We start from the raw sequence: 27,325 nt of genomic DNA, 5'->3' as shown, positions 1-27,325 counted from the left end.
ATAAATTTTTTTTTTTTTTTTAAATTAGATTTGAAATTTTTATTGTCAATCGAGTTGTGTTATCTCAGCTATATATGTACATATTAAAAGCTAGCTGTATTTTAAAAAGACTCCTAATTTGGAATTTTTTAATTGCTAAAAAATTAAATATCCACCCCAATAAAATGTGTATAATTTTTGTTACAGGAATTGTTGAGTCAACGATATAGTTTAAAGGCGAGACTTCCCGCCCCACAATCATTCCTTAACGACCACAAATACTTTAATCTGTAACCACTGTAGTTTTTTAAAGACAGAGATCGGAAGTTATAAAATCACCAACTTTTCGCCTTAATAAGTTTACTTAATTAACTTGCAAAAGTAACACGCACCAAATCCATCTCATCAACTCCCATTTCAAAGCTCAGGCTATATATATTACCCATTACCTTACTTCCTTCCATCACCGATACATACACCAAAGTTAATCTTCTTATAACTATATTCTGTCACTTCTCTTATCAAACAGTCCTACATCCAAATGGAATACCACAGATACTTTTCTAACTCAGCCATGGCCGCCACAGGCTACCTTGTTTTGTTCCTCACTCTCACCATTTTTTCTGCAGCCACCTCTGCCCGACTCCTTGACGAACAACCACAGGTGCCGGTCGTCCCACCGGAGGCAACCGATGAAGTTGTGACGCCTGTACCTTCAGCCATCGGCCAGACCAATCCTAGTCCTGGTGTGGCTGCAGCCACTAGTGCCATTGATGCTGAACCCTTCCATACTCTAACCTTTTTCATGCATGACATACTCGGGGGTTCGAAACCTTCGGCTCAACCCCTGACCGGGATAATAAACAACCCTTCCTTCAACGGTCAACTCCCATTTGCCAAACCCAATGGGGCAGTCCTCCCAGTGACCAACGGTGCATCCCAGGATAACGGTCTCCTCGATATCAACAACATGCCATTCCTTACTGGGCTCGGTGGCGCTACATCACCCGTGTTGCAAAACAACGGCTTTGGGAACTTTCCGGTCGCTAATGGGGGTCAGCTCCCGTCGGCGTCTACCCTTCAGCAGCTCATGTTTGGCACCATGACAGTGTTCGACGACGAGCTGACCGAGGGGCACGAGCTCCGATCAGGATTGGTAGGAAAGGCACAAGGGTTTTACGTGGTGTGCTCCGAAGATGGAACCACTCAGACCATGGCGTTTACTGTTATGCTTGAGAGAGGGAGTTATGCAGACAGCCTTAGCTTCTTCGGGATCCACAGAACGGCTGTGTCAGAGTCGCAGTTAGCCATTATGGGTGGGACCGGGAAGTATGTTAACGCAAAGGGATTTGCCACGGTTAAGACCCTGGTGGACACCACCCTGCATGAGACTGATGGGGTCGAGACTCTGCTGGAGTTCACTGTTTATATTACTTACTGATATTGATGCTTTTAGTGTTTGAGACTTCCAATTGTATTTTCAATTCCATTGTAATTCCAAGAAAAATGATCATATTTTAATTTCCTCTCTCAAGAGAAATGTTCAGTTATTTGTGAATGTGGAAAAAAAGAAGTTTATTCTAACACTGGAAGCTTTGATTTCAATCCTCTTAAAATTAAAATCCTGTCAACAGAAGGAAATTGCTTTCCTTTCCAAACAAATAAGTCAAATAAATAACCAAGATAAAATAAGAAAATGAGGCAAGTTCCAACAAAATTATTTCGGTTTCTTTCACTCCGAAAAACAAAAAATCGGATTTCTTTATTTCCACATTAATATAGATCATCGACTACCAGGATTAATAGATCAGACTGACTGGTTCCATACAGAAACCAGAAGCCGGAGTACGTACGTAGTCTAGTCATCCCAGACAAAATATATATTTGATAAACCATGATGATCTTCTGATCAATTTCTGGAGATCAATGCCTTGAGATATGAGGATTCTAGCTAGAGTTTTAAATTTCATAATCATATATATGCATCTTAGGGGTGAAAATAATCAATCTTGGAAATAGGCCTACCCGCTAATTTAGTAATTGTTGTGTGCAATGATTGACAAAATATATGAACAGTATTTTCCCGCAAACGCTAGCTAAATTAATTACTAGTTAACATATTCATGATGTAATGCAAAAAGTTGTTAATTTAATTTGCTTGTAATCTAATCGTGAAGTTTTCTAAATTTTGACTTTTTATTATTATTATTTGTAATAAATTAGAATAAAAAAATTAAGACGCGAACGTTATTAATCAGAAAACAGAGTATTCTATATATAAATATATATATATATATATATATATATATATATCAGTAATTATATCCGTTATGAATATGATCAGTTCAATGCATCAACTTGCCATCCAAAACGATCCAAATTAGTTTAGACGCAACGAGATAATTAATACAAAACTGATTTTTATTCAACTTCAGATCTTTGAAAGATAACATGATGAGACATGAAATAGCCACACCCAGTTATACAATAACATGGTAAATCGTATTTACCGAACCCGACAACACAAACTAATCCGAAAGGTAAACACCGAACTGCAGGATTGTGTCGACGCCGTCCGTAGTGTGCTGATCCTCCGGGTGAAGTGTTTCGACTGTAGCATACCCCTTCGCATTCTCGTACTTCCCTGTCCCACCAACCACCGAAATTTGAGACTCATGCGACGCCGTTCGATGCACGCCAAAGAAACTGATCGTATCCTCGACCAGTACCTGATGGTGATCACCGCCACCAGAACCGTGCAGCAACAGTACTGTCAACGCGACCGTCTGGCTCGTCCCGTCCAAGGAGCTAGCCAAGTAAAACCCCTGCGCTTTGCCAACCACATGAGCGGAATCCATCTCGTGGCCTTCCGTCAACTCGTCATCAATCACCGTCAGTGATCCGAACATGAGCTTCTGGAGTGTGAGCCCGGATGGTAGTTGACCGGCAGTGACAAAGGGTAGGTTGTTTCCGCCGTTAACGACGCCGTTGTTGGCTCCATTTTGGATGACAGTGGAGGCTTGGGGGCCGACGCCGTTGAGGCCTGCAATGAACGGGAGATTATTGTTGTTGATAATACCATTAAGGTTTGCGTTTGTCAATGGGACCCCACCGGTGAGTGGGAAGATATCGCTGTTGGGCTTAGAGAAAGGAAGGCCATTGATTTGGGTGTCAGTTATGATCCCAGTGACCACCCTGGCCGATGGATGTGTGCCACCTAAGATGTCATGCATGAAAAAGGTCAACGTAGGGGTTTCTGATCCAGCAGGTTTTGCCACTATGGCACCGGATGTAGCGGTAACAGGTGCTGTTGGAACAACTGCGGCTGTGGTGGTGGGACCAGCTACGGGTGCCATTCCAATAATAGGTGTTGACGTGGTGTCGGGTTCTTCAGGATCCGGTTGTGGTGCCACGTCAATATCGGGGACTTCAGATTCAGGCAGTGGTGGTTCAATGTCATCTGCCATTGGGGTGGCTGGGACTTGGTCACTTGGCAGTGTCGTAGTGGGACCCACCTGTGGGGTTACATTTGGGACAGTTGTTGTGGCAGGATTGGCTAATTGGGGTGGATCAGGGAGGACAGGGGGTATTGGGTCCACTTCGTCAAGGACCCTGGCTGAGTTGGCGCACCCAAAGGTGATGAGCAGGAGCAAGAGGCAGATGCTGGCTTTGAACGTCGCAGTAGTGGGAAGGGAAAGTTTCACCATTTTGGGTTCGTGAAGACAAAAGAGGAACAAAGCCAAGAAATTGTGTTTTGAGTGCCCTGTGGGTGAGTATTCTCTTTGTGTATAAATATATATAGTCTGGGGAGAATTTTATGAATTGAGGGTTTCTGAAGAGAAGTGGAGCTGATATAATGGAGTTGTTGCATCCTTCCTGTTCTAAGATGTGTTTTGGTTGAAACACCTAACTCACATTTGATGGAATGGGTACTACTAAATTACTAATATGGTTCTGTTGGTTATAATCTCAAAGAAAAAATCTACTCATCATCACAATTTTTATCATCCCATGATGTAACATATAGGTTTATAAGTAAAATATAATAAATAGTTTCTAATTATCGAATGTCACATCATGAGATAATAAGAAGACGATGAAAATTTAGATGATGAGTAACATTACTTTGAACTGGATAGATAATCTATTTTCTTAAATGAGGAAGGACTCCTTGTTTTTAGTCTCTAGAATATCCACTTGAACATCAAAAGAGGGCAGTGGGGGGGTCCAGTGGAGTAGACCAGTGTCAAGAAAGTAGATGACTTAATTACCTAATGATAAAGGTGGTTTCTGTTTATTTGATTTATTATTACAAGGTGAATGGACCAAATCAAGTCACTTCGAGGACGTTTTCTGGCATCCGTCTACTTGTCAATTAGGCAAATGCAAACCATCTTCAAAATTTCCAACATATAAGGTATTAGCAATATCTGTGGACCCTAAAGGATCTTTTGTTTTTGCCAATTGCCACTTCTTCCACGCATCTTGAACTTAAAAAATCAAGTCTCAAAAGCACTACGGAGGATGAAACCCATTAGAGCCCAACCCAGGAAGCTAATTCATGATTTTGTTGAACCAAAATCACTGAATTTATTGCGTTGGATGGTATCAAAGCGTATACAATCCTTAGTTAATGGGATTGTAGTAGACATCTCAATCACCCTCACAGCCTTCCTGAGCCTTTTAATAACTGGAAATAACCTGATTGCAGGGTAGACCATACGACAGATTGAAGCCATGGGCAAGGAGACGAAATTATCCAATGTTTTGTTCTTCGGCTAGTTAATATTGTCTGCATTTTGTGGCACTTAAAATGACTGTTCCATTCATTCCTTATTATTAGGATCTGTAGTTATTACACTGATCCTTTCTCTAATGTAATTTAATAGGGCTAGCTGAGACTTGACAAATTGTTGCAGAAAACCTTTTGATAGCTCAAACTTGTGATATGGTTTCTTTCAGATACAGTTGGCAATTGGCACCTTCTACTTCTCTCGCTCTCTTTGGTTTTTTTTTAGAATTGATATAGACACAAAAATATTACACAAAGTAAACTCACAAACTAATGTAGATTCATGAATCTGTTAGATTTTACTTTATAATAAAAATAACTTACAATCTGACATAGCACATCAAATCACATCAGTTTATAAATTTATTTTTGTATAATCATTTTGTGGCTAAATTTTTTTTTTCCCTATTTTGAAACGAGTGAGTTTGGTATTTCAATTGCATAATCACATGAAGTTAAGTGAGTCAGTGATCTATGAAACTACATGGTTTGAGAAAATGATAACATATCGGACTTGTTGACATCCATGTGCTGTCATATCCCTTCAATGCTTCCACAAGAATCGAATTGTTTCAGAACCACATTAATGAGTTTCATTTTAGAGTTCCAGTACCATAAAAGAAAGCAGACATGTGATTTCTGGAATTCCCACAATGATTCTGTTTTTATGATTATTTAAAATGCCATGCCAACAAAATTGCTGAGAAATTCAAGATCCTACTCAAAACAAACCGATCCAAATAACCCGATTATTACCGAGAAACATTCAGTGTATGCTAACAAAGGTCCTACTAACTCAGATATACATTGACCAAAAGGAGCTTATTGGTTACTTTTGCATCCCGATCAGCATGAGACCCTGCACCCACGGCTTTAATTGTTGCATAGCCATTTGCTGCATTATACTTCCCAATGCCACCAATAATTGAAATATGAGACTCTGCAACATCAGTCTGATGCACCCCAAAAAATCTCAAGCCGTCCTTAAAGTCAGTACCAGCAAAATATACAGTCATCGCTATCATGTGGCTACTGCCATCCTCTGAGCTAGCCACATATATCCCTTTTGCTTTTCCAAGTATTGGGGACATACTGTTGCTCGAACCTTTAACTTTAAATATTTCTTCCTCTATTACTGTCACTGTCCCAAACTCCAGTTCTTGAAGAGTAGCTCTAGCTGGAAAAGATAGGCCAATGCTCGATAAATCGAGCGTTTGAGTGGACAGTCCGGTGCTCGGAATCATGGGATTAGACCCAAATAGGGGGATTGCTCCCTTGGGGGGGAAAAGGCCTAATGGTTTTTGGAAGGGAAGCTGACCAGTGACTTTGGTGGTTGCTGGTCTTGATGAGGGGTAACTCACATTGAGCACATTTCTCATTAGAAATGTGATTTTGTGGTAATGGGTATGATGGGTTGGTGTTGGATTGCCAATGGTTCTAGCAGAAGATGAGCGGTTGACGATGGCCATGAATAAAAAGAGTAAGCAGGGTATGACTAACATGGAGGGAAGCTTGGCCATTTTCATGGGGGTAGTGATCATGCTTTTGCTTTTGTTGTGTGTTTCTACATTTTATAATAGTGTGGGGATGGGAGAATTGGCTTTGTTAGGTTTGGTCTGGTTGGGGTGGTTTGTTGTGGATTTAGTAGATGTTTACAGCAGAAATCATACGTACGTACGTACATATATATATACTAGCGGTGGTGCCAACGTGCGAGGCACGTTTGCCCGGTTGAAAGAAATATATATATATATATATATATATGGATTTTTTCATGTGATAAATATTTACAAACCAAAATAGATTGAGAGATAGTTTACAGACAATCAAGTTGATGGCCAACACATAGACACGATTAACTACTTCTAATGAACAATCAAATCATATACACTGGGGTGCCATATGCAACCAGAACATCATATAAAACATCATAGGAAGGTAATGAAGTAGGCTACAGCTCATTTGTTGGTCAATGAAGTAAAAGAGAACAAAATAATGATAAAGCGAAACACAAAAATTTAAATATTAATAGTCACTTTCTTAACTAATAAATAAAACAAAAAACTTAAATAAAATAAAAAAATAATAAATAGATGATAAGAGAGTATTAAACCTAATTATCCTTAACAAATTCTTTGGTCATACAAACATACCTGCAGGTTTTGTTTTGCTGCCATGTGACCACGAATGCATTTTATTTTTTAAACGTGACAACAAATGCATGAACTAAAATTCCAGATAATAGCTAATAATAGCTAGCTAGAAGTCAAGTATGCGTTAGCCAGAGAAGGGATGATAAAAGCAACAAAATCGGCTTGGAATTAGCTGATGATTAGTTTGGTTTAATGGAATTTAGGTACAACTTCACTCTAATAAACTTTATTTTTTTAGTCACTCCAACGAGACATTAATTATTTCCTATCGACATTAACAATAGAAACGAAGAAGAAATATACCTATGTTGTTGAACCGAAGAAAGAAAACAAGCATGCGATTGAGCCGTAGAAAGAAAATAAACATGTGAGAGAGAGAGAGAGAGAGAGAGAAGAAGAAACAAACATGCGATTGAGCCGTAGAAAGAAAAGAAACATGCGAAAAAGAGAAGAAGAAAAACAAGATACGAAAGTGAAATTAGAAGAATTTTGCATACCAAACGGCGAAAAGAAAAGTCCCAAACAGCACGGCAGGAAATTTTTCTTCCTCCACTTGAGTATGAAACGTCTGCAGATTGTAGAAAATATTTTGCACTCCATCCCTTCTATCAAGGGTAGATATTTTGGACTGTTAGGCTAATCAGATATTTAACATTTAACAAAAAAGAAGAAGACGCTGGGTTAGATGTTTAACATTCAACTAAGAAGAAGACGACGCCGGATTGAGCACTGTTTTAAACTGTTCATTACTGTTGATGTTATAGACACTTTTAAGATATAGGCATATATATATATATATATATATATATATATATATATATATAGTTGAGGTAGCTAAGAATTAAATGGTGTACGTACGTCGTAGTATAGAGCTAAAAAACTGAGACTACTTTCTGTTTCAATGATGGGGTCGTGTGGGCCAGCTCCATTGCAAATGCATGAATTAGTTTTGAGGCCTAGCGTTTGGGCTCAGTTGGATCCATGGGGCAGTAACAGTCGAATTTTCCAGCCATGGCCATGGGCCATTACTTTGAAGTGTAGCCAGCGGTATTTGGTGTAATTGTTACCTACCCATGCATGATCAAATCTGCCCATATAGGGCGAGTATCTATCCTAAACACGACCTCCTAATTGTCACGTGTTGGGCACTTGACATGGTCCTAAAGTTCATAGGGTATCTATTTTATATATATATATATATATATATATATGATATGTCAAGAATTAAGCTTCAAGTGGTCTCTTGTGCACCATGTTAGAAGAGAGATTAATGTTGTTGCCCAGGCCATCATGTTTTGGCAAAAGATGCATGCGTTACTCATTTATGATATTATTGTTTATCATTATATGGAGGACTATCCTTCATATCTTATTTCCTTGATTTAAAGGAATTGATCAATAAAACAACATTCATTTTAAAAAAAAAAAAATAGTGATAGGGCATGCAGCCTCATTAGGCTCTTCAGTTAGTTAATGCCTGCTCTTTATCTTGAATCCAGTATACATAAAGTGTGGGTGTAAACCTAAAAGGGTATTTTGTATTTTGAGTTTGGACCAAACAATTCTAATAATATCATTAACTGAAGAGTGTATTGTACATTGACAAGGCATTAACTAACTGAAGAGTCTTTTGATTTTACTACCTTTCATCAAGTTATGTTAATAATTTAAAGTTCCTATTAGAAATATATATAATATTTAGACAGTTTTATACACTATATAGTGTTCAACATATTTTTCAAAAGACCTAATAATTTGATATTAGGTCTTTCAAAAAATAGGAATTTACTATTATTAATTAAAATAAGAATTTTTTTTTACACAGTATTAAATTTTTTTAGTGATTTTATACCTTTTTTTTTTTTTTCTTTCAAAAGACCTAATAATCTGATATTAGGTCTTTCAAAAAATAGGAATTTACTATTATTAATTAAAATAAGAATTTTTTTTTACACAGTATTAAATTTTTTTAGTGATTTTATACTTTTTTTTTCCTCACGGATTTTCTCCTCTGGTGCCCCGATTCATCCAACGGACCGATGTGTTTCAACCCAGCCCGGCGCCGCCGTACGTCGGCTAGCCTCACCGCCACCACCGGCAAGTCCCCCTCACGCCGACTACCAACGCAGCAACGACGGATGTCCTTCACGCGCAGCCGTCTCTCCCCCGCAGAAACCCATCCGAAATGGGTTTCTCCCATTTCTGTCATCGTTGGCCGCCGTACGCGGCCACCCAGGCCACCTCACCTCCACCACTTCACACCGGCGACAACCTCCACCAGACCCAGCCACCACGAACTTCCGTTTCTCTCTCCGTCGCACACTACGATTCGCACACATACGGCAACACTCTCTCTCGCTCTCTTCAAACCAAAGCAAATGAAGAACAGAGAAAACAGAAAACAGAGATGCCAAAATAATTCTAAATCGAAGAATAAATTATACAGGGAAGAATGGAAATGAAGAAGAAAAACAACAAGAATTGCCGATAAGAATATGCGAGAAATATGCGAGAAAAAGAAAAACAAACAGCACTGGAAAAATACAGAAAGAAGATGAAGAAGTAGAAATAGAATAATTTTGCATACCAATGGCGAGAAGAATCCTCAAACAGCACTGCAAATTTTTTTTCTTCTTCCACCTGAGTTTGAAAAGTCTGCAAATGCTTGAAAACCACGAGATGTATATACACTCCATCCCTTCTATCGATAGCTTAGATATTTCCAACCGCCACACAATATTGCTAATCAGATGTTGGTACTCAACGAAGAAGTAAAATTGTGACTGAAGTCGGTGACTAATCAGAGGAAGAAGGACTGCTGGGTGGGTAATCAGATGTTGCTAACCAGAGACGAAGACGAAGTCGGTGGACGCATGATTTATACTGTTCATTACTGTAGATGTTATAGGTGCTTTTAAGATATAGGCAGATATAGGCTTATTTTGGATAGTGAGGTGAGGTGAAAATATCTATAAATAGTAATGAAATTATTTGAGTTAATATATTATATAGAGTTTTGGAAAACGAGAAAATAAAATTGAATAAAAATATTATAAAATTAAAATATTATTAAAATATAATTTGTTACTATTATTTTTGTTTTGATATTTAAAAATTTTGAATTTTTTTTTTAAGTTTGAAAAAGTGGTAATAATTAAATGAAAAAGTTAAAAAATTGAAATTGAAAAGTGTCTGTGTTTGTGGTATTTGAATATTGAGGTGAGATAAGTTGAGAGATCTCACTTGTTTACATAGATGAGATGGAATGAAAGTTAAAATATTATTAAAATATAATTTATTACTATTATTTTTGTTTTGATATTTGAAAATTTTGAATTATTTTTTTTTTTTTTTTTAGAAGTTTGAGAAAGTGGTAATGATTAAATGAAAAAGTTAAAAAATTGAAATTGAAAAGTGTCTATATTTGTGATATTTGAATATTAAGGTAAGATGAGTTGAGAGATCTCACTTGTTTACATAGATGAGATGGAATGAAAGTTAAAAGTTGAATAAAATATTATTAGAATATATTTGTTTAATTTTTTTAAAATTTAAAAAATTTGAATTGTTTATTATATTTTGTCTAATATTTTGAGAAAATTGTATTAAGTAGATGAGAACAAACGAGACGCATCTACATGATGAATTATAAACTTGAAGTTGTAGGCCTGGTTTGAGATTAGTACATGTTTGAGATTACAGTAGGAAATATAGCTTATAGTTTTAAGGATTATAGTTTATAACTTAAGTAATAAGTTATACTATTAAAAAGTTATTTACTGTTTGATAACTATATGTTTAAAACACTTTCAAACATGTTACGTTTGTTTAAAAACAAATTAAAAAATGCTTTCTAAGGTAGAAATGATGATTATTTAAATTTTTAAAAATTACGACCATATTCTTAAAAATTTGAAAGTTGTAATTATCTTAAAGTTATGAGTATTTTCGTCCATTAATAGTTTTTTTAAAATTTAAATTACGTTTCGTATTATTCAAAAAAACGTGTTTGAGGAAAATTATCAAACATTTTTTCTCAAACATATTTTTTAACTTATTTGAAATTAAAAGTGTTTTAATATGTAACACCCAAACAATCTAATTTTTCCATTAAAAATCTTTTAAGATTATTTAAGTACTTTTTAAGACTTTTACCGCAACCCCAAACAAGCCTTAGTGTATGTTTGAGATTGTGGTGAGAAATATAGTTTATAATTTTAGGACTTATAACTTATAATTGAAGTAACAAGTTATACTATTAAAAAGTTATTTGTTGTTTGGTAACTATATATTTAAAGTACTTTTAAACATATTATATTTATTTAGAAACAAATTAAAAAATATATTTTGAGGTAGAAATGATAATTATTTTAATTTTAAAAATTATAATTATATTCTTAAAAATTTAAAAATTATAATTATTTAAAATTATATGAGCATTTTTGTCTATTGATATTTTTTTAAAATTCGAATTATATTTCGGGTGTAGAAAAGTACATTTAAAAATTAGTATCAAACTTACTTTTTTTTTTTTAAATTATTTAAGATTAAAAATATTTTAATATGTAATACAATGACACAAACAACCTAACCTCCCCCCCCCCGCCGGGCGGGAGGCTTCACGTACAAAATCTTCCACATTTATGAAAGTAAATAATTTTGTTCATACGGTTTGGTCGGATTTTATAATTCTGCGCTTTGGAGTGTCCTGCAGCCGATCAGCTTGGTCAAATTCAGCCGTCCGATTATAACAAAAGGCGGTAACCATGGTGTTTCTCATCCCATCCCCAGATTCCCAGAAAAATCCCTTTTAGGTTTTTCACGTCACACACTCAAACTCGCAGTCGCAGACCAACCGTTCTCGTCTCTCGTCTGCGACCGTAATCTTCGATTCTTCACCAGGGCTCCATTTCGAAAACTCCATAAACCCTTTCCACCAAGTGACCCCCTCTAAAACCCTAGCCCTAACCCCTATCCCCACTCTAATTCCTGAGTCATGTACCTCTACAGCCTCACTCTCCAGCGAGCCACCGGCATAGTATGCGCCATCAACGGAAGCTTCTCCGGCGGCAAGACCCAAGAGATTGTTGTCTCCCGCGGCAAGCTCCTCGAGCTTCTTCGACCCGATGACAGCGGTAAGATCCAAACCCTTCTCTCCGTCGAAATTTTCGGTGCCATTAGGTCTTTAGCTCAGTTTAGGCTCACTGGGTCTCAGAAGGACTATATTGTTGTCGGGTCCGATTCGGGCCGTATTGTTATCCTAGACTACAATAAGGAAAAGAATGTTTTTGATAAAATTCACCAAGAAACCTTTGGGAAATCGGGGTGTCGCAGAATAGTTCCGGGCCAGTACTTGGCTACTGATCCGAAGGGTAGGGCAGTGATGATCGGGGCTTGTGAGAAGCAGAAGCTTGTTTATGTGCTGAATAGGGATACAGCAGCGAGGCTGACCATTTCGTCGCCACTGGAGGCGCATAAATCGCATACAATTGTGTACTCCATTTGTGGGGTTGATTGTGGTTTCGATAACCCAATATTTGCCTCCATAGAGTTGGATTACTCCGAGGCGGACCAGGATTCTACTGGGCAGGCAGCAAGTGAGGCCCAGAAGCATTTGACTTTTTATGAGCTTGACTTAGGGCTTAACCATGTGTCTAGGAAGTGGTCGGAGCCAGTTGATAATGGTGCAAATTTGCTTGTTACTGTTCCCGGAGGAGGTGATGGCCCGAGTGGTGTGTTAGTTTGTGCTGAAAATTTTGTGATATATAAGAATCAGGGACACCCGGATGTTAGGGCTGTGATTCCAAGACGTGCAGATCTGCCTGCTGAGCGAGGGGTTCTTATAGTTTCTGCGGCAATGCATAAGCAAAAGGCGATGTTCTTCTTTCTGTTACAAACGGAGTATGGAGATATTTTTAAGGTTACTTTGGACCATGACAATGACCATGTTACAGAACTGAAGATTAAGTACTTTGATACAATTCCGGTTACTGCTTCCATGTGTGTGTTGAAGTCAGGACACTTGTTTGCTGCTTCTGAATTTGGGAATCATGCTTTATATCAGTTCCAGGGGATAGGTGATGATGCTGATGTGGAGTCTTCGTCAGCTACATTGATGGAAACTGAAGAAGGTTTCCAGCCTGTGTTTTTCCAGCCCAGGCGACTTAAGAACCTTCTTAGGATTGACCAAGTTGAGAGCCTGATGCCAATAATGGACATGAAAGTCATAAATCTGTTTGAAGAAGAAACGCCTCAGATATTTACGCTTTGTGGTCGGGGTCCTCGGTCGTCTCTAAGAATTTTAAGACCTGGTTTAGCTATTAGTGAAATGGCTGTGTCGGAGCTTCCTGGTGTGCCAAGTGCAGTTTGGACTGTGAAAAAGAATGTGAATGATGAGTTTGATGCATACATTGTGGTGTCGTTCTCAAACGCGACTCTTGTTCTTTCCATTGGCGAGACAGTTGAAGAAGTTAGTGATAGTGGGTTTCTTGATACTACCCCTTCACTTGCTGTTTCTTTGATAGGTGATGACTCACTCATGCAAGTTCATCCTAATGGCATTAGGCATATTAGGGAGGATGGGCGTATCAATGAGTGGAGGACTCCTGGGAAGAGGACTATTGCTAAGGTTGGCTCTAACAGGCTTCAAGTGGTCATTGCACTTAGTGGTGGCGAAATTGTGTATTTTGAGGTGGATGCCACTGGTCAACTGATTGAGGTTGATAAACATGAAATGTCAGGTGATGTGGCTTGTTTGGACATTGCCCCTATACCTGAAGGAAGGCAGAGGTCTCGTTTCCTTGCAGTTGGTTCATATGACAACACAATTCGTATCTTGTCGTTGGACCCAGAGGATGGTATGCAAATTCTGAGTGTGCAAAGTGTTTCTTCAGCTCCAGAATCTCTCCTTTTTCTTGAAGTCTTAGCATCAGTAGGTGGGGAGGATGGTGCTGATCATCCTGCCAGCCTTTTTCTTAATGCCGGTTTACAGAATGGAGTTTTGTTCAGAACAGTTGTTGATATGGTGACTGGTCAACTTTCTGATTCTCGTTCTCGATTCTTGGGACTGAGAGCCCCAAAGCTCTTTTCTATCGTTGTAAGAGGCAAGAGTGCAATGCTTTGCTTGTCAAGTCGACCTTGGCTTGGTTATATTCACCAAGGACATTTTCTTTTAACACCCCTCTCCTATGAGACTCTTGAATATGCAGCATCATTTGCCTCTGACCAATGTGCAGAAGGTGTAGTTGCTGTTGCTGGTGATGCTTTGAGGGTTTTTACTATTGAGAGACTGGGAGAAACGTTCAATGAAACTGTGATTCCCCTAAGGTACACACCAAGGAAGTTTGTGCTTCAACCCAAACGAAAATTGTTGGTAATTATTGAGAGTGATCAAGGAGCATTCACAGCTGAAGAGCGTGAAGCTGCAAAAAAGGAGTGCTTTGAGGCTGCTGGAATAAGCGAAAATGAAAATGGTAATGTGGAGCCAATGGAGAATGGTGGTGACGAGGACAAAGATGATCCCCTCTCGGATGAGCACTACGGCTATCCCAAGGCAGAATCAGACAGGTGGGTTTCTTGCATTAGAGTTCTTGACCCAAAGACAGCTAGTACAACCTGTCTGCTGGAGCTTCAGGAGAATGAAGCTGCATTCAGCATATGCACAGTGAATTTCCATGATAAGGAATATGGAACTCTTTTAGCCGTAGGTACCGCAAAGGGACTGCAGTTTTGGCCCAAACGAAGTGTAGCTGCTGGTTTTATTCATATTTATAGATTTATAGAGGATGGAAGGTCCCTTGAGCTATTGCATAAGACACAAGTGGAAGGTGTTCCAACAGCTTTGTGCCAGTTTCAGGGACGATTACTTGCAGGTATAGGAAATGTTCTCAGATTATATGATTTGGGCAAGAGGAGATTGCTTAGAAAATGCGAGAACAAGCTGTTCCCTAGCTCCATTGTCTCCATTCACACTTACCGTGATTGGATATATGTTGGCGACATTCAAGAGGTATGACTGCTTTTCCTTTTGACGGTGATCAGTTGTATGTTGGAGAAATTCAAGGAAGCTCTCTTGTTTTTTGTTTTTGTTCCCATTTTTGAGTTGTTGCTTGATCAGATATTTTTAAAAAAAAAAAAATCTTTTTTTAATGGGTGATGGGTTTAGTTGTCATGGCATTCTTTCTCCCTCATGTGAAGCTTTAAGAAGAAACATAGAAAATTGTTATGTTACTCAAATCTCTCCTCATTATTCCACATTGAATTATAAATATAAGTGAGATTGGTAGCTCTCTGTCTGCTATACTGATAAAAAAATCTTGATGTTACGTGTTGTACCGTTTTTGTGATTTCATATGAGACAGCTTATCTTTGTTACGTGGTTAATTATTCTGGGTTCAATGCCTATCTGTTGGAAAATTCTATACACCACACCACTATCCCACTTTTATCCTACTATACAAGATGTGTCACATTTAAAAGTTGGATGGTGGTGTGGTGTATAGTATTACTCCTATTTGTTGCATGAAAAGGGATACTTGTGGTGTTAGATTATGAGTGGATCATTGGTAATACCATGGGGTGGTCACCCTTATCTTATTTGGGTCAGTGCAATTCATATAATTTCGTTTCCCATTCATTTATTTGCTTGTGATGTATACTGGAAGCAGGTGTTCGAAAGCGACTTCTTATATTACCCTTCTTCCTTACCATGCACACTTATTTTTTCCATGGCTGACTATCTTCTGGGTATGCTCTCTGCAGTCATTCCATTACTGCAAGTACAGACGTGATGAGAATCAACTGTATATATTTGCTGATGATAGTGTTCCAAGATGGCTCACTGCATCATACCACATAGATTTTGACACCATGGCAGGTGCAGACAAGTTCGGGAATATGTATTTTGTGCGGTTACCACAGGATGTATCAGATGAGATTGAAGAAGATCCAACTGGTGGGAAAATTAAATGGGAGCAAGGGAAGTTGAATGGAGCTCCCAACAAGGTAGATGAGATTGTGCAGTTTCACATTGGTGATGTGATCACCTGCTTGCAGAAGGCATCTCTAATTCCAGGTGGTGGAGAGTGCCTCCTATATGGCACAGTGATGGGGAGTTTGGGGGCATTGCTAGCATTCACCTCTCGCGACGATGTTGACTTCTTTTCTCACTTGGAGATGTATATGAGGCAGGAACATCCACCTTTGTGTGGAAGAGATCATATGGCTTATAGATCTGCTTATTTTCCAGTCAAGGTGAGCATTTATTATTCTTCCTTTTGTGTTACCTGCTGTCCCATCTATTCAATCATTCAGGATGATCCAGATTTTACGGTATTTACATTATTCACTGAGTCTTACGTGTTTTTGTCTTTACGGTAATTTTGTTTTTGATTGGTCTTAGCTTTTGTAGGTTTGATATTTCTTAAATAGAGCAAGTGCTTTTGATATCATGAGAGGTTTGATTTCTTATGTTTTGAGCAATAGACACCATGATGAAAATATTTCACCTGAAGAGTGGCTTTTGGAACGAGTCGAATGATACTTATCAAAAAAGTATATAGCATTTGGCTCAAAGTGGCAGTCTTTTTTATTTTTGTTCCTTTCATAGATATGCACACTTATCAATGCATTATTAAAAAAAAGTCCTGTGATGAATTGGAGAATTTTTTTTCCTGTTCTATCTTGCTTGCTTGATGTTTTTGGTTCCTTAATGGCCTTGACTTATATTTACTATGAAAATAATGCTGGAAATACTGAATTATTACTTTGCAGGATGTGATTGATGGGGATTTATGTGAGCAGTTCCCAACACTGCCTCTGGATTTGCAGAGAAAAATTGCAGATGAATTAGATAGAACTCCTGGGGAGATACTGAAGAAGCTGGAAGAAGTTAGAAATAAGATCATTTGAGGAAAAATTGACCTAAAGGTGCCTTTTGTTCGTTCTGTTTATTTATTTGTTATTGTTATGAGTATTATCACGATTTCTTTTTCCTGACCAAAAAAAAATTATCTCCATTTCATTTTTCATTTTCTATTTTAAATCTTTGGTTTCATCAATACCTAGCGGCATTGCAGGAGCAGCATATTAGTAGGTACAGTTATAAATTTCCTGATGTTCATGTGATTGATTAGCATGGATGAAGCAGACAGCTGAAAATGTTGTTTACTAAAAGTTGAGCTTTGGAGGGCACATTACATGGTTCTGTTTGCTGAATTCGCCCATATTTGTTTTTTTTGTTAAGTAAGAAGATATTTTATTGATATTAAAATAGGCATAACCCAAATACATAAGAAGTATACAAGAAAATACACCTAGTTAGGAACTACAAATGGATACAAGGAAATCATGGAAAGTTGAGACCATTAAAATCTATAACAATGACCCACATAAATAAAGTCTTCAAGTAAAAACTCTTTAAGTTCTTCCAAAGAGCGCTCGCGATCCTCAAAATCTTGGTCATTCCTCTCCCTCCAAATGCACCAAAGTAGACAAATGGGAACCATCTTCCACACAACTGCTATCTGGGGTATCCCCATTATCCTTCTCCAACTAGCTAGTAGATCAACCACCCATCTCTGCATTCTGTATGATATTTTTTGGTTGTGATTTAATGTGGTAGAGGTTGGGTATGGTTAGGCTTTTGTGGAGTAGGAATTTGGGAAAAGCATTGGAGGTTAGGTTAATTCCCGTGCTTTAGATTTTAATATAAATAATGCTACATATAGTTGTAGAGTGCGCAAGCGCCGAGCAATCATTTTGAAAATGAGTGTGGTCTATTATTAAAAAATTATCATTTTTTCATGTGAGTCTCGTATTTATTCACTTTTTTCAAAGAGATTGCACGGCGCTTGCGCACTCCACGACTGCAAATATCATTTCTCTTTTAATATTCTTGAGGCAGAACATCAGGTCTGGTTTCAGTTTATTAGGGAAGAAAGAAAGAATAATACAAGCCCAGGTAATCCAACCTAGGTTTCCCCAATGTTCTCAGCTTGTAAAGAAGGCAATAACTTCCTAAAAATAAAGGTGCTGGTTTAACTAGTAAACGAACTGCTGTGAAAAAAACTTGCAAACAAACTGTAGACTACTAAAGACGAGATTAAAAAGAAGATAAAAACAGAATTAGATTCTGAATAATGTGTGTTCTTTTTGCAACTGGGTTCGTGGAATGGAAGGGTTTACATTTAGCTCGATCTCATCCATCATTTCTCTGTATTTGCAGATCACTGTTTTAATCTACATGGATCCGTTTTTCCATTAAAGAGGCAATGAGAGATGAGCGTTCCCTATGAGCACCCTTCAGTTTGTTCTTTCCTGACTCTAGAATGAGACACAGGGGGACATTAATGTTGGAAAAAGCCCAGCATATTGGAAAAAGAAGTATGCAATCCTCTCAAGTCATATTTATTTCTGATACGCTCTTTGCATGGAATTATATTAGTTGACTGTATCTCTATCTGGTGTACGTGTCTTAAGGCCCGCACAGCAATCGGATTTGTTCTTCACTTATGTCGGCCACACATCCGGATGGTAAAACTAAAAAACTTGTATAGTCCTGCAGGATCATCGTATGTGATTACTGCATGACTCGGTTAGCTTAGAATGTGAAAATGAGATACTGCTGCTGGGAGAAATGATCAAGAGTGACAAGAAGTTCGAATGTAGTATCAGTTAAAGTTTGTATTTCCATTTATTCTGGTGGATTTCTCCCAATTGTTCAAGTAGAAAACCTCGCCTTTTCGCATTATATGTGGCACATTTGTTAAGCACATCACTGTATGTAACTTACTGCTGGGTTCCACGTAAAGTTATCATTTTGTTTTCGATTGTCGGGCTCTTGATTCCTATTAGTTTGTAACAGGCACTTAATTTACGACGTGCTGCTAGCAAATGATAAAGAGGGATGTTTCCTTTTTGGTGGGTGTGTATTAGAGTTATTTTCCATCTTAATTCATCTTATATTAATCTCATATGTTAAAATAAACTGAGTTCTACATAGCTCAACGCACAGGCAGAAGCAGGCCTTGGCGAGGTAAAATATTACGGGACATTCGTTATACACATGAAACACCAATCATCAGCGATTCTCTGGGATTTGTTCAGTCTTTGCCAAATCGTTGTCATGCTTCCACTCCCACTCCAACCTCGAATTTCCAACGGCGAATCTCTCCTCTAACCAACCAATGATGTCTGAAAACACGATGTCCGTGTTCTCCGGTGGCTCTCCGTAGAGTAGACCGTGCCACATGCCTGGATACAACTTGATTGTCTTGTCGGTGCTTGAGGCCACGTCATGGAGCAGTTTACTCACTGATTTGTCTGTCACTTTGTCATCATCCCCGTGGAGGACTATAAATGGTAATGAAACCTAAACAAATCCCCCCAAATTAAAAAAACAAAACCCCATTAACATTTGTTTTTTAAGGATAAAAATCATAATACTACTTCTCATAGAGAGAAAAACACAGAAAAAGTAACAAACCTCTGGAAGTCTATTCTCAATCCCGGAACTGAGCCTGAGAAGTTCGAAGCCGGTTTTCAAGCGAGGCCGGCCTTTATAGCAATATGGGTTCGCTCTAACCTGTTGTTATGTTATCATTAACGGTTAGTTCCCAATTGGTACTGTTGACAAGCACGAAATAGAAAGCGATGATTTATTATAATTATTTTTTAATTTATTTTTTAAGAAAGGAGAAGCAAGAGGGTGGAGATATATACCTGTTTTCTTGTCTCGGGTACTTTAAAGGCGACGTCAATGATATCTTGTGTTGGGATTATTTTCCATTTTGGAATTACATTGCAAAGTAGTGTCAAAATGGAAATCACAACTGCAGGTGGTCTCATGTCATCTGCAATCTGTCCAATGATATAGAATCGAAAACAAAATTAAAACAAAGTCCCAATTGCAAAAATAATATTATAAAAAATTGGATTTAAATATTGCAACATGCCTAATATATTTAGCATTACTTAACATATACACTTTGTAACTGTATCTAATATTACTCATATTTAAAAATCATATCTCATCTAATTTGTTGAAAAACTCGTATTCAAATATTACTTGGATTATTATTTACTAATGTTCACAAGGGAATCAGATTTTCCCACCCAAGGAAGGACATAAAAATATGTACTCATCATCGGTCAACAAGATCCGTTATACCTGGTTTTTGTAGCTGTCAAAAGCGACTCGAGCCATGTTTTTTTTTGTCATAAAAGCATTAGCAAACCAATTATCTACTTAGCAATGTTAGATACAGTTCTCAAATGGAGATTACAATACAAGTCTAAGTTATTTTAATTTTAAAATTTTTTAAAATTATAAAATTATCTCTCCTAAAATGATATTTTCTCTCATTTAATAATGTACATACATATGCAATCCTCACTTGAGAACTACAAATAAAATTTCTCTTATCTATTATTCTATATATAATTTCTATTTACATTTTTTTTAAAAGGTAAATTAATACACATGGAACGAAGACTTGGATGTTATTAATATATTCAATCACTATTAATTTCTCTCTCCTTTTTTTTTTCCTGGTCACATTGAATGACGATTTAAACCAAATCGTTTTGAATTTTGCGTACCTAACAAAAAAACAAAAGTTGGCAACTTTTGTATTGAACCGGCTATATATATGAAAAGAAAGGTGAAAAAAGTTCCAATTTCTACCAACCCTGTGATAACTATTTGACAATTACAGCCATTGGGTTCCCATATATATATATAGTGTAAGACTGTTAAATAGATTTATTTATTTATTTAAAGGGTCAATATCAAACCTTATAAATAGATTTTTTTTTTATTTTTTTTCCTGGCAAAAATGTTTAAACAAAAGTGACATGAAGGTATGAACCACTCGTTCTACTCTGGAAGGAAAAAAAAGCTAAAACAACTCGAAATTGGACCAACTTATCTGGAGAAGCACACAATGTCAGACGGACTTTTTCGCACAATCCAGATCAACCAACGGAGATGTAGGCATTGATGGTAAAAGACAGAAAGATAGACAACACAAACTCCAAAAAAAAAAAAAAAAACTAAGAAGTCAGATTTGAGGACCATATTATATTAATATATACCTTACACATGGGAGCAACCAAGACAGCACCATCCCAGTACTCTGGCTTCTTCCTGTGCAGTAGCAGAACCATGGCACCTCCCAAGGACTCCCCCAACAAATATCTCATCTTCCCTCTGTTCTCTTTCTTTTCTGAAATATCAACCACATAAAAAATATTAAATAAATATTTTAGATATAAAAAAATTAAATTTATAAACTAATTTCAGATTATAAAATTATTTTGATTATAAAATAAATCTAATAAATTTATATAAAATTTATTTTATATAATCTTTTTATATATATACCTTAGTGAATTTTTTTTTCCCCACCTAACACAAAGAAAGACCCAAAAAGAGGCTACTAAAAATCAGAGAAGTTATATTGAACTTTGATATTTTCCAAGGAGAGAGTGGTTTCTGAAATCTGACCACATATGCTTAACATGCGGAATCAGATTGAAATCTTTCTTATATCCATGTTTTTCGTATATACTCAAAGAGATCAGTAAAATCTGACCACATATGGTAGTAAAATGATCAGAGCAGTCAACCGCGACATCGTCAAAGTTGTTAACATAGCCAGCCAGTCCTCCTGATTTTCCATGTCCTTCATAGTCTATCCCATAAACTGCAAAGCCAGCCTTCACAAGCCTTGTTGCGGTACCTAATCCAATTAACCACAATCATATATAAGATCACATGCAGATTTTGTTAACGATTTCTCCTCTTGAATTGGTATTATTTGTTGGTACAATAATATTTTGGTCTAAAAAATATATGGGATTATATCAAGTGGATGAACAAATATATATACATACTGTTCATGGTGATGCTGCATTCCATGGCATAACCATGGCATATGAAAATCAAGGCTTTCGGTTCTTTATTTGCTGGAAGCCATCTGCATGTGAAAATCTTCATTTTACGCGAATTCGTTATATACTCCTGGAAAGTTTTCAGAAACAAAAACAAAATCAATCACAATATTTATTCCAAACATGCATAATTCATAAATATATCAAAATCAAAAACGATATATCAAAAATCAGGCTAACCTCTTCGTATACAACACCTTCAGTTTCATGCGCCTGTGCCTGCAAACGTACATAAAAACAAGCAGAGAATATCAATATCAAAACGCTCGTCGTGTGTGCATGGGAGAGAAAAATACTGTATGGTCGAGAGAGAAACAAACCATAATGATGAAGCTGGAGCAGATGCTAGGGACTTCAGAAGAAACCGATGGCGATCTTATGTCTACCCAAAATATGAAGAAGAGATTCAAGAGAAGAAGGGAGAGTTACGTCATAACAGAAGAGAAAGTAAAGAAAGGTGAATAAAAGACCGGAATATCTGAATTGGATGGGAAAGATGTAATTGTATTACGAAAAGGAAAGCGAGGAGGAGAAAGAGGAGTGTGGAAACGCCCTGGCTACAAGTCTGATCAACTCTGTTTATATAAGGCCAAAAAGAACCCTACTTCCCTTCATGTCCAATCGATCGTACGTGTATCTTATCTACCGGTCCTCGTTCACTTTGGTTTTATTTTGATATTGAGTTGAATTAAATATTTTATAAAAAATAAATATAAATAGAAGTTATTATTAAGGATATTTATTTTATATATATATATATATATGATGTAGTATTATATAAATTATATATTTTTTTAAGTGAGTATTGAAAATAATCAACTATAAATAGTCACGCAGTGAGTATAAAATATGTACTGTAATAATGACTTCTCTCTAATATTACTCTTTTATAAATAATAATGAATTAAAATGATGAAATAAGTTTTGTAGAGTCTATCTAAAATAAGTTTAAATATATTTAGATATTAAGAAAAATTTAGATGTATTTATAAGAAGTTAAAAAATATTATAGATCTTAAGTATAAAGAGATTTTAAATTTATAAGATAAGTTTAATAATTTAAGAGTTAAATATTTAAATATTATAAAAAATCTAAATCTGAACAGATATAATCTAACAACCATAAGAGCTGCCCGCCAAAACAGAGAAAACTGAATGAATAAAATCGAGGATCATGAATATTTCTATTTGTTATTCGAATTTAACGGTGTCAAAGAGATAAACGTATAAAATTATATTTATTATTAATTATTTAAATATTTTAAACAGTATTGAATGAATAATAAATATTATATCCGGTATCAATTGAGATCCTCGAGTTTTAAAAGAGAGATTTTTATAAAAGATCAAAGGAATTTTGTATTTAATAATATATATTATGACAATTTAATACATATATATAAATTTAATAATAATAATAATAATTGAAATGAAATTAGTATGATCATGCCTTCCACTTAGTAGTTAATAAATTTCCAACCATGTCATGTTAATCTATATATATATATTTGTCGGTTGATTTGGCATACTAATTAATATGACAATGGACGTCCCTTTTCCAGTACGTAACTTGGCTTAGTTGACTTGTAGATTTATACCATTAATTATCCATATAGGTATGTAATATATATATATATATATATTATTATTATCATGTAGTTGCTTAATTCTGGTCAAAGTGAGTGAGCCCGGTTATTGCGGACGTTTGAGATTCAGTAACTTAAAAAACCAGTTAAAAAAACTAGTTAAAGAACAGATCACAAGAAACTAACGAATTGATTTAGCACGTACGCAATATCATGCCTACTTTCAACTCGATCTGTCTTTGTCTCTCCTATATTATTATTATTATTTATTACGAGGTGTCGTCCAGTTTTATATGCTATATTTTATTGCCAGACTCTTAAAAATTCTTATGAGAAAAGCATTATTTATATATATATATACACACACGGTATATGTCTATGATCCGTATTAATTCCTTGATTTTATTATATTCAGAAGATCAAGTGATATACACACGGTATATATATATATATATATATATATATATATATATATATATCTTGCATCATATAAGAGGAAAGTTAATTAAGACTGGTTTACTTTCAAGATTAGTTTTCGTTTGGTTGGTTAATTCATCTCAATTCATCTCAACTCATCATTCTAATTTTTTCAAATTTCAATACAAAATATAATAAACAATTCAATTTTTTCAAATCTCAAAATAATAATAATATTAAAAAATAATATTCTAATAATATTTTATTATCTCAACTCAACTCAACTTAACTCACTTCAACATCCAAACACAACTTTAAATTTTAAAAATTTCTTATCTCATCATTATAATTTTTTAAAATTTTTTTATAAAATAAAATAAATAATTTAATTTTTTTTAATTTTAAAATAAAAATAATATTAAAAAATGTTTTTTAATAATATATTTTTTTAATTTTTTAATTTTAGTCACAACCCGATAAAAACAAACGAGATCAAACGATGTTTAAATTCAAGCGCGTAGTCGAGTACTTACGTAGTTCGTTAATTTAGGGATCGATATCATGTAACGATGTTGAAATTCAAGCGCGTACATGAGGACACGATGGACCGCATGCACGCTCTGACCAGCCACTTCTCATGTCACGGATTTCGCCTTGATAGCTTTTAATCTCCCAGGGGCCACGGATCTCCACTCTCCTCCTCTTACAAAAGAATTAATCTACTCTAAGGCCAGTCGTTCTCCCACTCCACACACCTGGTGATGTGGCAGACCCGGTCTGTTGTAAACCGGTCCCCCCCGACTCGACTTACTCGTCTAGGTCCCCCCCCCCGTCCCTTCCCCCCCCTCTTCTCGTCGTCTTTTCCCCCCCTTCATCCCGAAGCTCCACCATCCTCGAAACAGAATCCCCTGTGCTCCCAAAATCTCTCTCTCCCCCCCCCCAATCGTCTCCATTTCTCCCTCGAAATCTCCGTGCCCTAACTCCCGAAATCGTGATTCGTATTCACTTTTCCGTTCACGTGCGGATCAACAACAACTGCACCAGGTAAGTTTCCATTATTCATTTCTTGGGTAGCTGTTACCTTCTTCAAATTTCTTGCATGAAGGATTAATATTTCAGTAGCCGAGTGTTAAAATCAAAACCAGAGGGTTAAAATCAAGCATTTAGGAAAATACAATATATGCTAGATGTCTGGTGGTTCTTGGGTAGCTGTTACCTTCTTCAAATTATTCGATGCTATATATGCTAGATGTCTGGTGGTTCTTCTTCGAGTAGCTACTGTTTTGAGAGGATCCGCGTGGGAGGCATTACTTTTCATGTAGCTTGGTATGATTTTGTTTTTTTCCACGTAAATAACAGTTTTGTTTGTCAAGACCCAACAATAATACGAATACATAACGAAAATAATCACAAAGGATTCCAGGAAAATACAATCACTACTAGCACAGAGTCAATTCACAAACATGTACAGAGCCGCTGGGTCTTTATACATAACAACTACTGTTTAGTTAAGACATGCTCTAGCAAAAGTTTGGCATGAAAATTTAGAAAGACAACAGAGATTAAAGATGTTCCATAATAGACTACTTAGTAGTGCTGGTGTTGTGGCATAGTGATAGCCTGATAAATTGAGGCCAATTGGAATGAAGCAAAAATCATGCCTGATAGCTAGTTCGTTAACACATTCAGGGTTAAAATGTCTTACCAAAGAGTGCACTCATGCCGAAAGAAAAGTAGGCTTACCGTACACTGATACCAGGCATACTCTTCTTCATTTGGACCTAAACCAACATAAGAAAGATGGTTATAAACAACCTTGGCAAATTATGAAAAAAATAAGGATTTCTTCTCCGTTTGGACCAGCTCACTCTAAAGCATGGACATAGCTTCCACCAGAAATGGAAACTAACAATCCCACCACACCATGGGGTGCAGAGAAAGCATTAAGAATACCGAGTTTCCTTTTTCCCCAGTGAAAACTAATCATTTTAACCACTCAATTTGATAAAGAATCTACTAGGTACACCAATAATGTTGACTAGCAGTTACTTATAAAAAAATAATAATAATGTTGACTAGCAGTTTCCTAGGAAGACTTGCAACATTTTGTACCAACACCAAGCCAGACAAGGGGATCCAATAAGAACCTAGCACTAGGATGTACAAACCCATATCAGATTTTCTGAGCATGCAGTGAAAGTTTGAATTTATATAGCAAACTGAGAACAAAAAAACTGAGAACAAAAATCTTAATTCATTTCCTTTTACCTGACTTTGTCAACCTTACAGCCTTGAACTCTACATCATTGGGATTCTTGAGGTACACCCTACGAGGATCAATACTTACAACTACTGCCTGAAAAGTGAATAAATAACAGCTGACTATAAAAGCAACCCCGATCAAAATTTTTTCATTTCTCTTCCCTTTCCATGTTACCTTTATAGATCATCTTAAATAATACATACAAAGAAATGCAGAAAAATCATTGGATTGATTAAATGTGGAATTAGTCTGCCGAGGATATTTTTTGTCTCACTTGTGCAGATTAGCCTCAGAAAATATACATACATGGAAGAGAGGTATGGACATGCATGCATCAACAATGGAGACATAAGTACCTGATTTCCATAAACCCTAGATATCTGCTCTAAGCTATTCTTTCCAGTCTTTACCTGAAATAAAAGGGTCCAAAATTATTAGAAGGGATCCACATGCACAACCATATGCATAGGCATGCGTATATCCGCAAAGGAATTAAATAATGGGAGGCATACTCCAGTTCTTAGATATTCTTCCGCAGCGTATACGGCATCACTTCCAATGGAAATTTTATCAGCCCCAGATCTAAAATATTCTGAAGCAACTTCCAAACTAGTATAGTGCCTTCAAAAGAAAAAGAATTTGTTGTAATTCAAGACTTCACTACATATTTACAACTACATATTAAGATCATTTCCAAAGAATCTTATGGAAAGTGAAATATATAATCGTAACACTAAGTACCTGCCATTTGCATTTGTGAAATCTCTAATGCCACCTCCAACAGTTAATGGTACAAAAACATTTTCAGAAGTGTATCTCAATACCTACAATAGCAAGAAAACAGAAACATGTAGGGTTTGTAGTAAAGACAAAATTACTTTTCATAGGTTCAAATCAAAAGATTAATGTTGGGCAGTGACAGACCTGCAGCATTGGCAAATCCCCTAGAGGGAAGTCTCCGAAACCGGTAATGTTCAAAAAAGTAACCTGCCGTTTAATTTTGACACTTGATTTAGAATCTATGCTGAGCATAGAACAGAGAATAAGCACTCGATTCTGCTCAAATCCATCATGTGTGTTTAATTAATATTTCAATAATTCTTGCTCAATGTTTCATTTAGATCACCTATGGCCTCCAGTCAATCATCATGTGTTGTTGATGAGTTGCAAATCGAAGCACCAA

The 27,325-nt window shown here is 36.4% G+C and overlaps 6 protein-coding genes across 7 annotated transcripts; 2 read left to right on the top strand and 4 right to left on the bottom strand.

The window, feature by feature from the left end:
• The first annotated feature begins 553 nt into the window (after positions 1 to 553).
• Positions 554 to 1,420, top strand: LOC109017972 (dirigent protein 25-like). Its single transcript, XM_019000159.2, has one exon. The coding sequence runs from the start codon at positions 554 to 556 to the stop codon at positions 1,418 to 1,420; it is 867 nt and encodes a 288-aa protein (XP_018855704.2).
• Positions 1,421 to 2,454: 1,034 nt separating this feature from the next.
• Positions 2,455 to 3,731, bottom strand: LOC109018637 (dirigent protein 24-like). Its single transcript, XM_019000780.2, has one exon. The coding sequence runs from the start codon at positions 3,684 to 3,686 to the stop codon at positions 2,508 to 2,510; it is 1,179 nt and encodes a 392-aa protein (XP_018856325.2). The 5' UTR covers positions 3,687 to 3,731; the 3' UTR covers positions 2,455 to 2,507.
• A 1,831-nt stretch (positions 3,732 to 5,562) lies between these two features.
• Positions 5,563 to 6,240, bottom strand: LOC109017344 (dirigent protein 18-like). The gene has a single exon (XM_018999631.1). It carries the CDS (start codon positions 6,238 to 6,240, stop codon positions 5,563 to 5,565), a length of 678 nt encoding a protein of 225 aa, XP_018855176.1.
• A 5,273-nt stretch (positions 6,241 to 11,513) lies between these two features.
• LOC108996541 (spliceosome-associated protein 130 A-like) lies at positions 11,514 to 18,842 on the top strand. Of its 2 annotated transcripts, XR_001997027.2 has the most exons (5): positions 11,544 to 14,932; positions 15,685 to 16,176; positions 16,696 to 16,851; positions 18,149 to 18,306; positions 18,403 to 18,842. XR_001997027.2 is itself a non-coding variant. In XM_018972480.2 (4 exons), the coding sequence occupies exons 1-3, from the start codon at positions 11,921 to 11,923 to the stop codon at positions 16,831 to 16,833; spliced, it is 3,642 nt and encodes a 1,213-aa protein (XP_018828025.2). In that variant the 5' UTR covers positions 11,514 to 11,920; the 3' UTR covers positions 16,834 to 16,851; positions 18,149 to 18,842. The 2 variants fall into 2 exon arrangements, 1 of the variants encoding a protein (XP_018828025.2); XM_018972480.2 differs by having other exon boundaries at positions 11,514 to 14,932; positions 18,149 to 18,842.
• An 8-nt stretch (positions 18,843 to 18,850) lies between these two features.
• Positions 18,851 to 22,438, bottom strand: LOC108996542 (caffeoylshikimate esterase-like). Its single transcript, XM_018972481.2, has 8 exons — positions 22,197 to 22,438; positions 22,057 to 22,095; positions 21,820 to 21,946; positions 21,519 to 21,665; positions 21,019 to 21,149; positions 19,645 to 19,782; positions 19,409 to 19,507; positions 18,851 to 19,294 (listed from the first exon to the last, which is right to left on the bottom strand). Exons 1-8 carry the CDS (start codon positions 22,197 to 22,199, stop codon positions 19,004 to 19,006), a joined length of 975 nt encoding a protein of 324 aa, XP_018828026.2. The 5' UTR covers positions 22,200 to 22,438; the 3' UTR covers positions 18,851 to 19,003.
• Positions 22,439 to 25,518: 3,080 nt separating this feature from the next.
• Positions 25,519 to 27,125, bottom strand: LOC108996531 (imidazole glycerol phosphate synthase hisHF, chloroplastic-like). Its single transcript, XM_035692621.1, has 6 exons — positions 27,067 to 27,125; positions 26,884 to 26,966; positions 26,655 to 26,763; positions 26,499 to 26,552; positions 26,148 to 26,235; positions 25,519 to 25,660 (listed from the first exon to the last, which is right to left on the bottom strand). Exons 1-6 carry the CDS (start codon positions 27,073 to 27,075, stop codon positions 25,581 to 25,583), a joined length of 423 nt encoding a protein of 140 aa, XP_035548514.1. The 5' UTR covers positions 27,076 to 27,125; the 3' UTR covers positions 25,519 to 25,580.
• Between the last annotated feature and the right edge of the window lie 200 nt (positions 27,126 to 27,325).

This window comes from Juglans regia, chromosome 7, assembly GCF_001411555.2.
Source record: "Juglans regia cultivar Chandler chromosome 7, Walnut 2.0, whole genome shotgun sequence".
Taxonomy (NCBI): Eukaryota; Viridiplantae; Streptophyta; class Magnoliopsida; order Fagales; family Juglandaceae; genus Juglans; species Juglans regia.
This window is presented reverse-complemented; position numbering and strand designations above follow the sequence as displayed.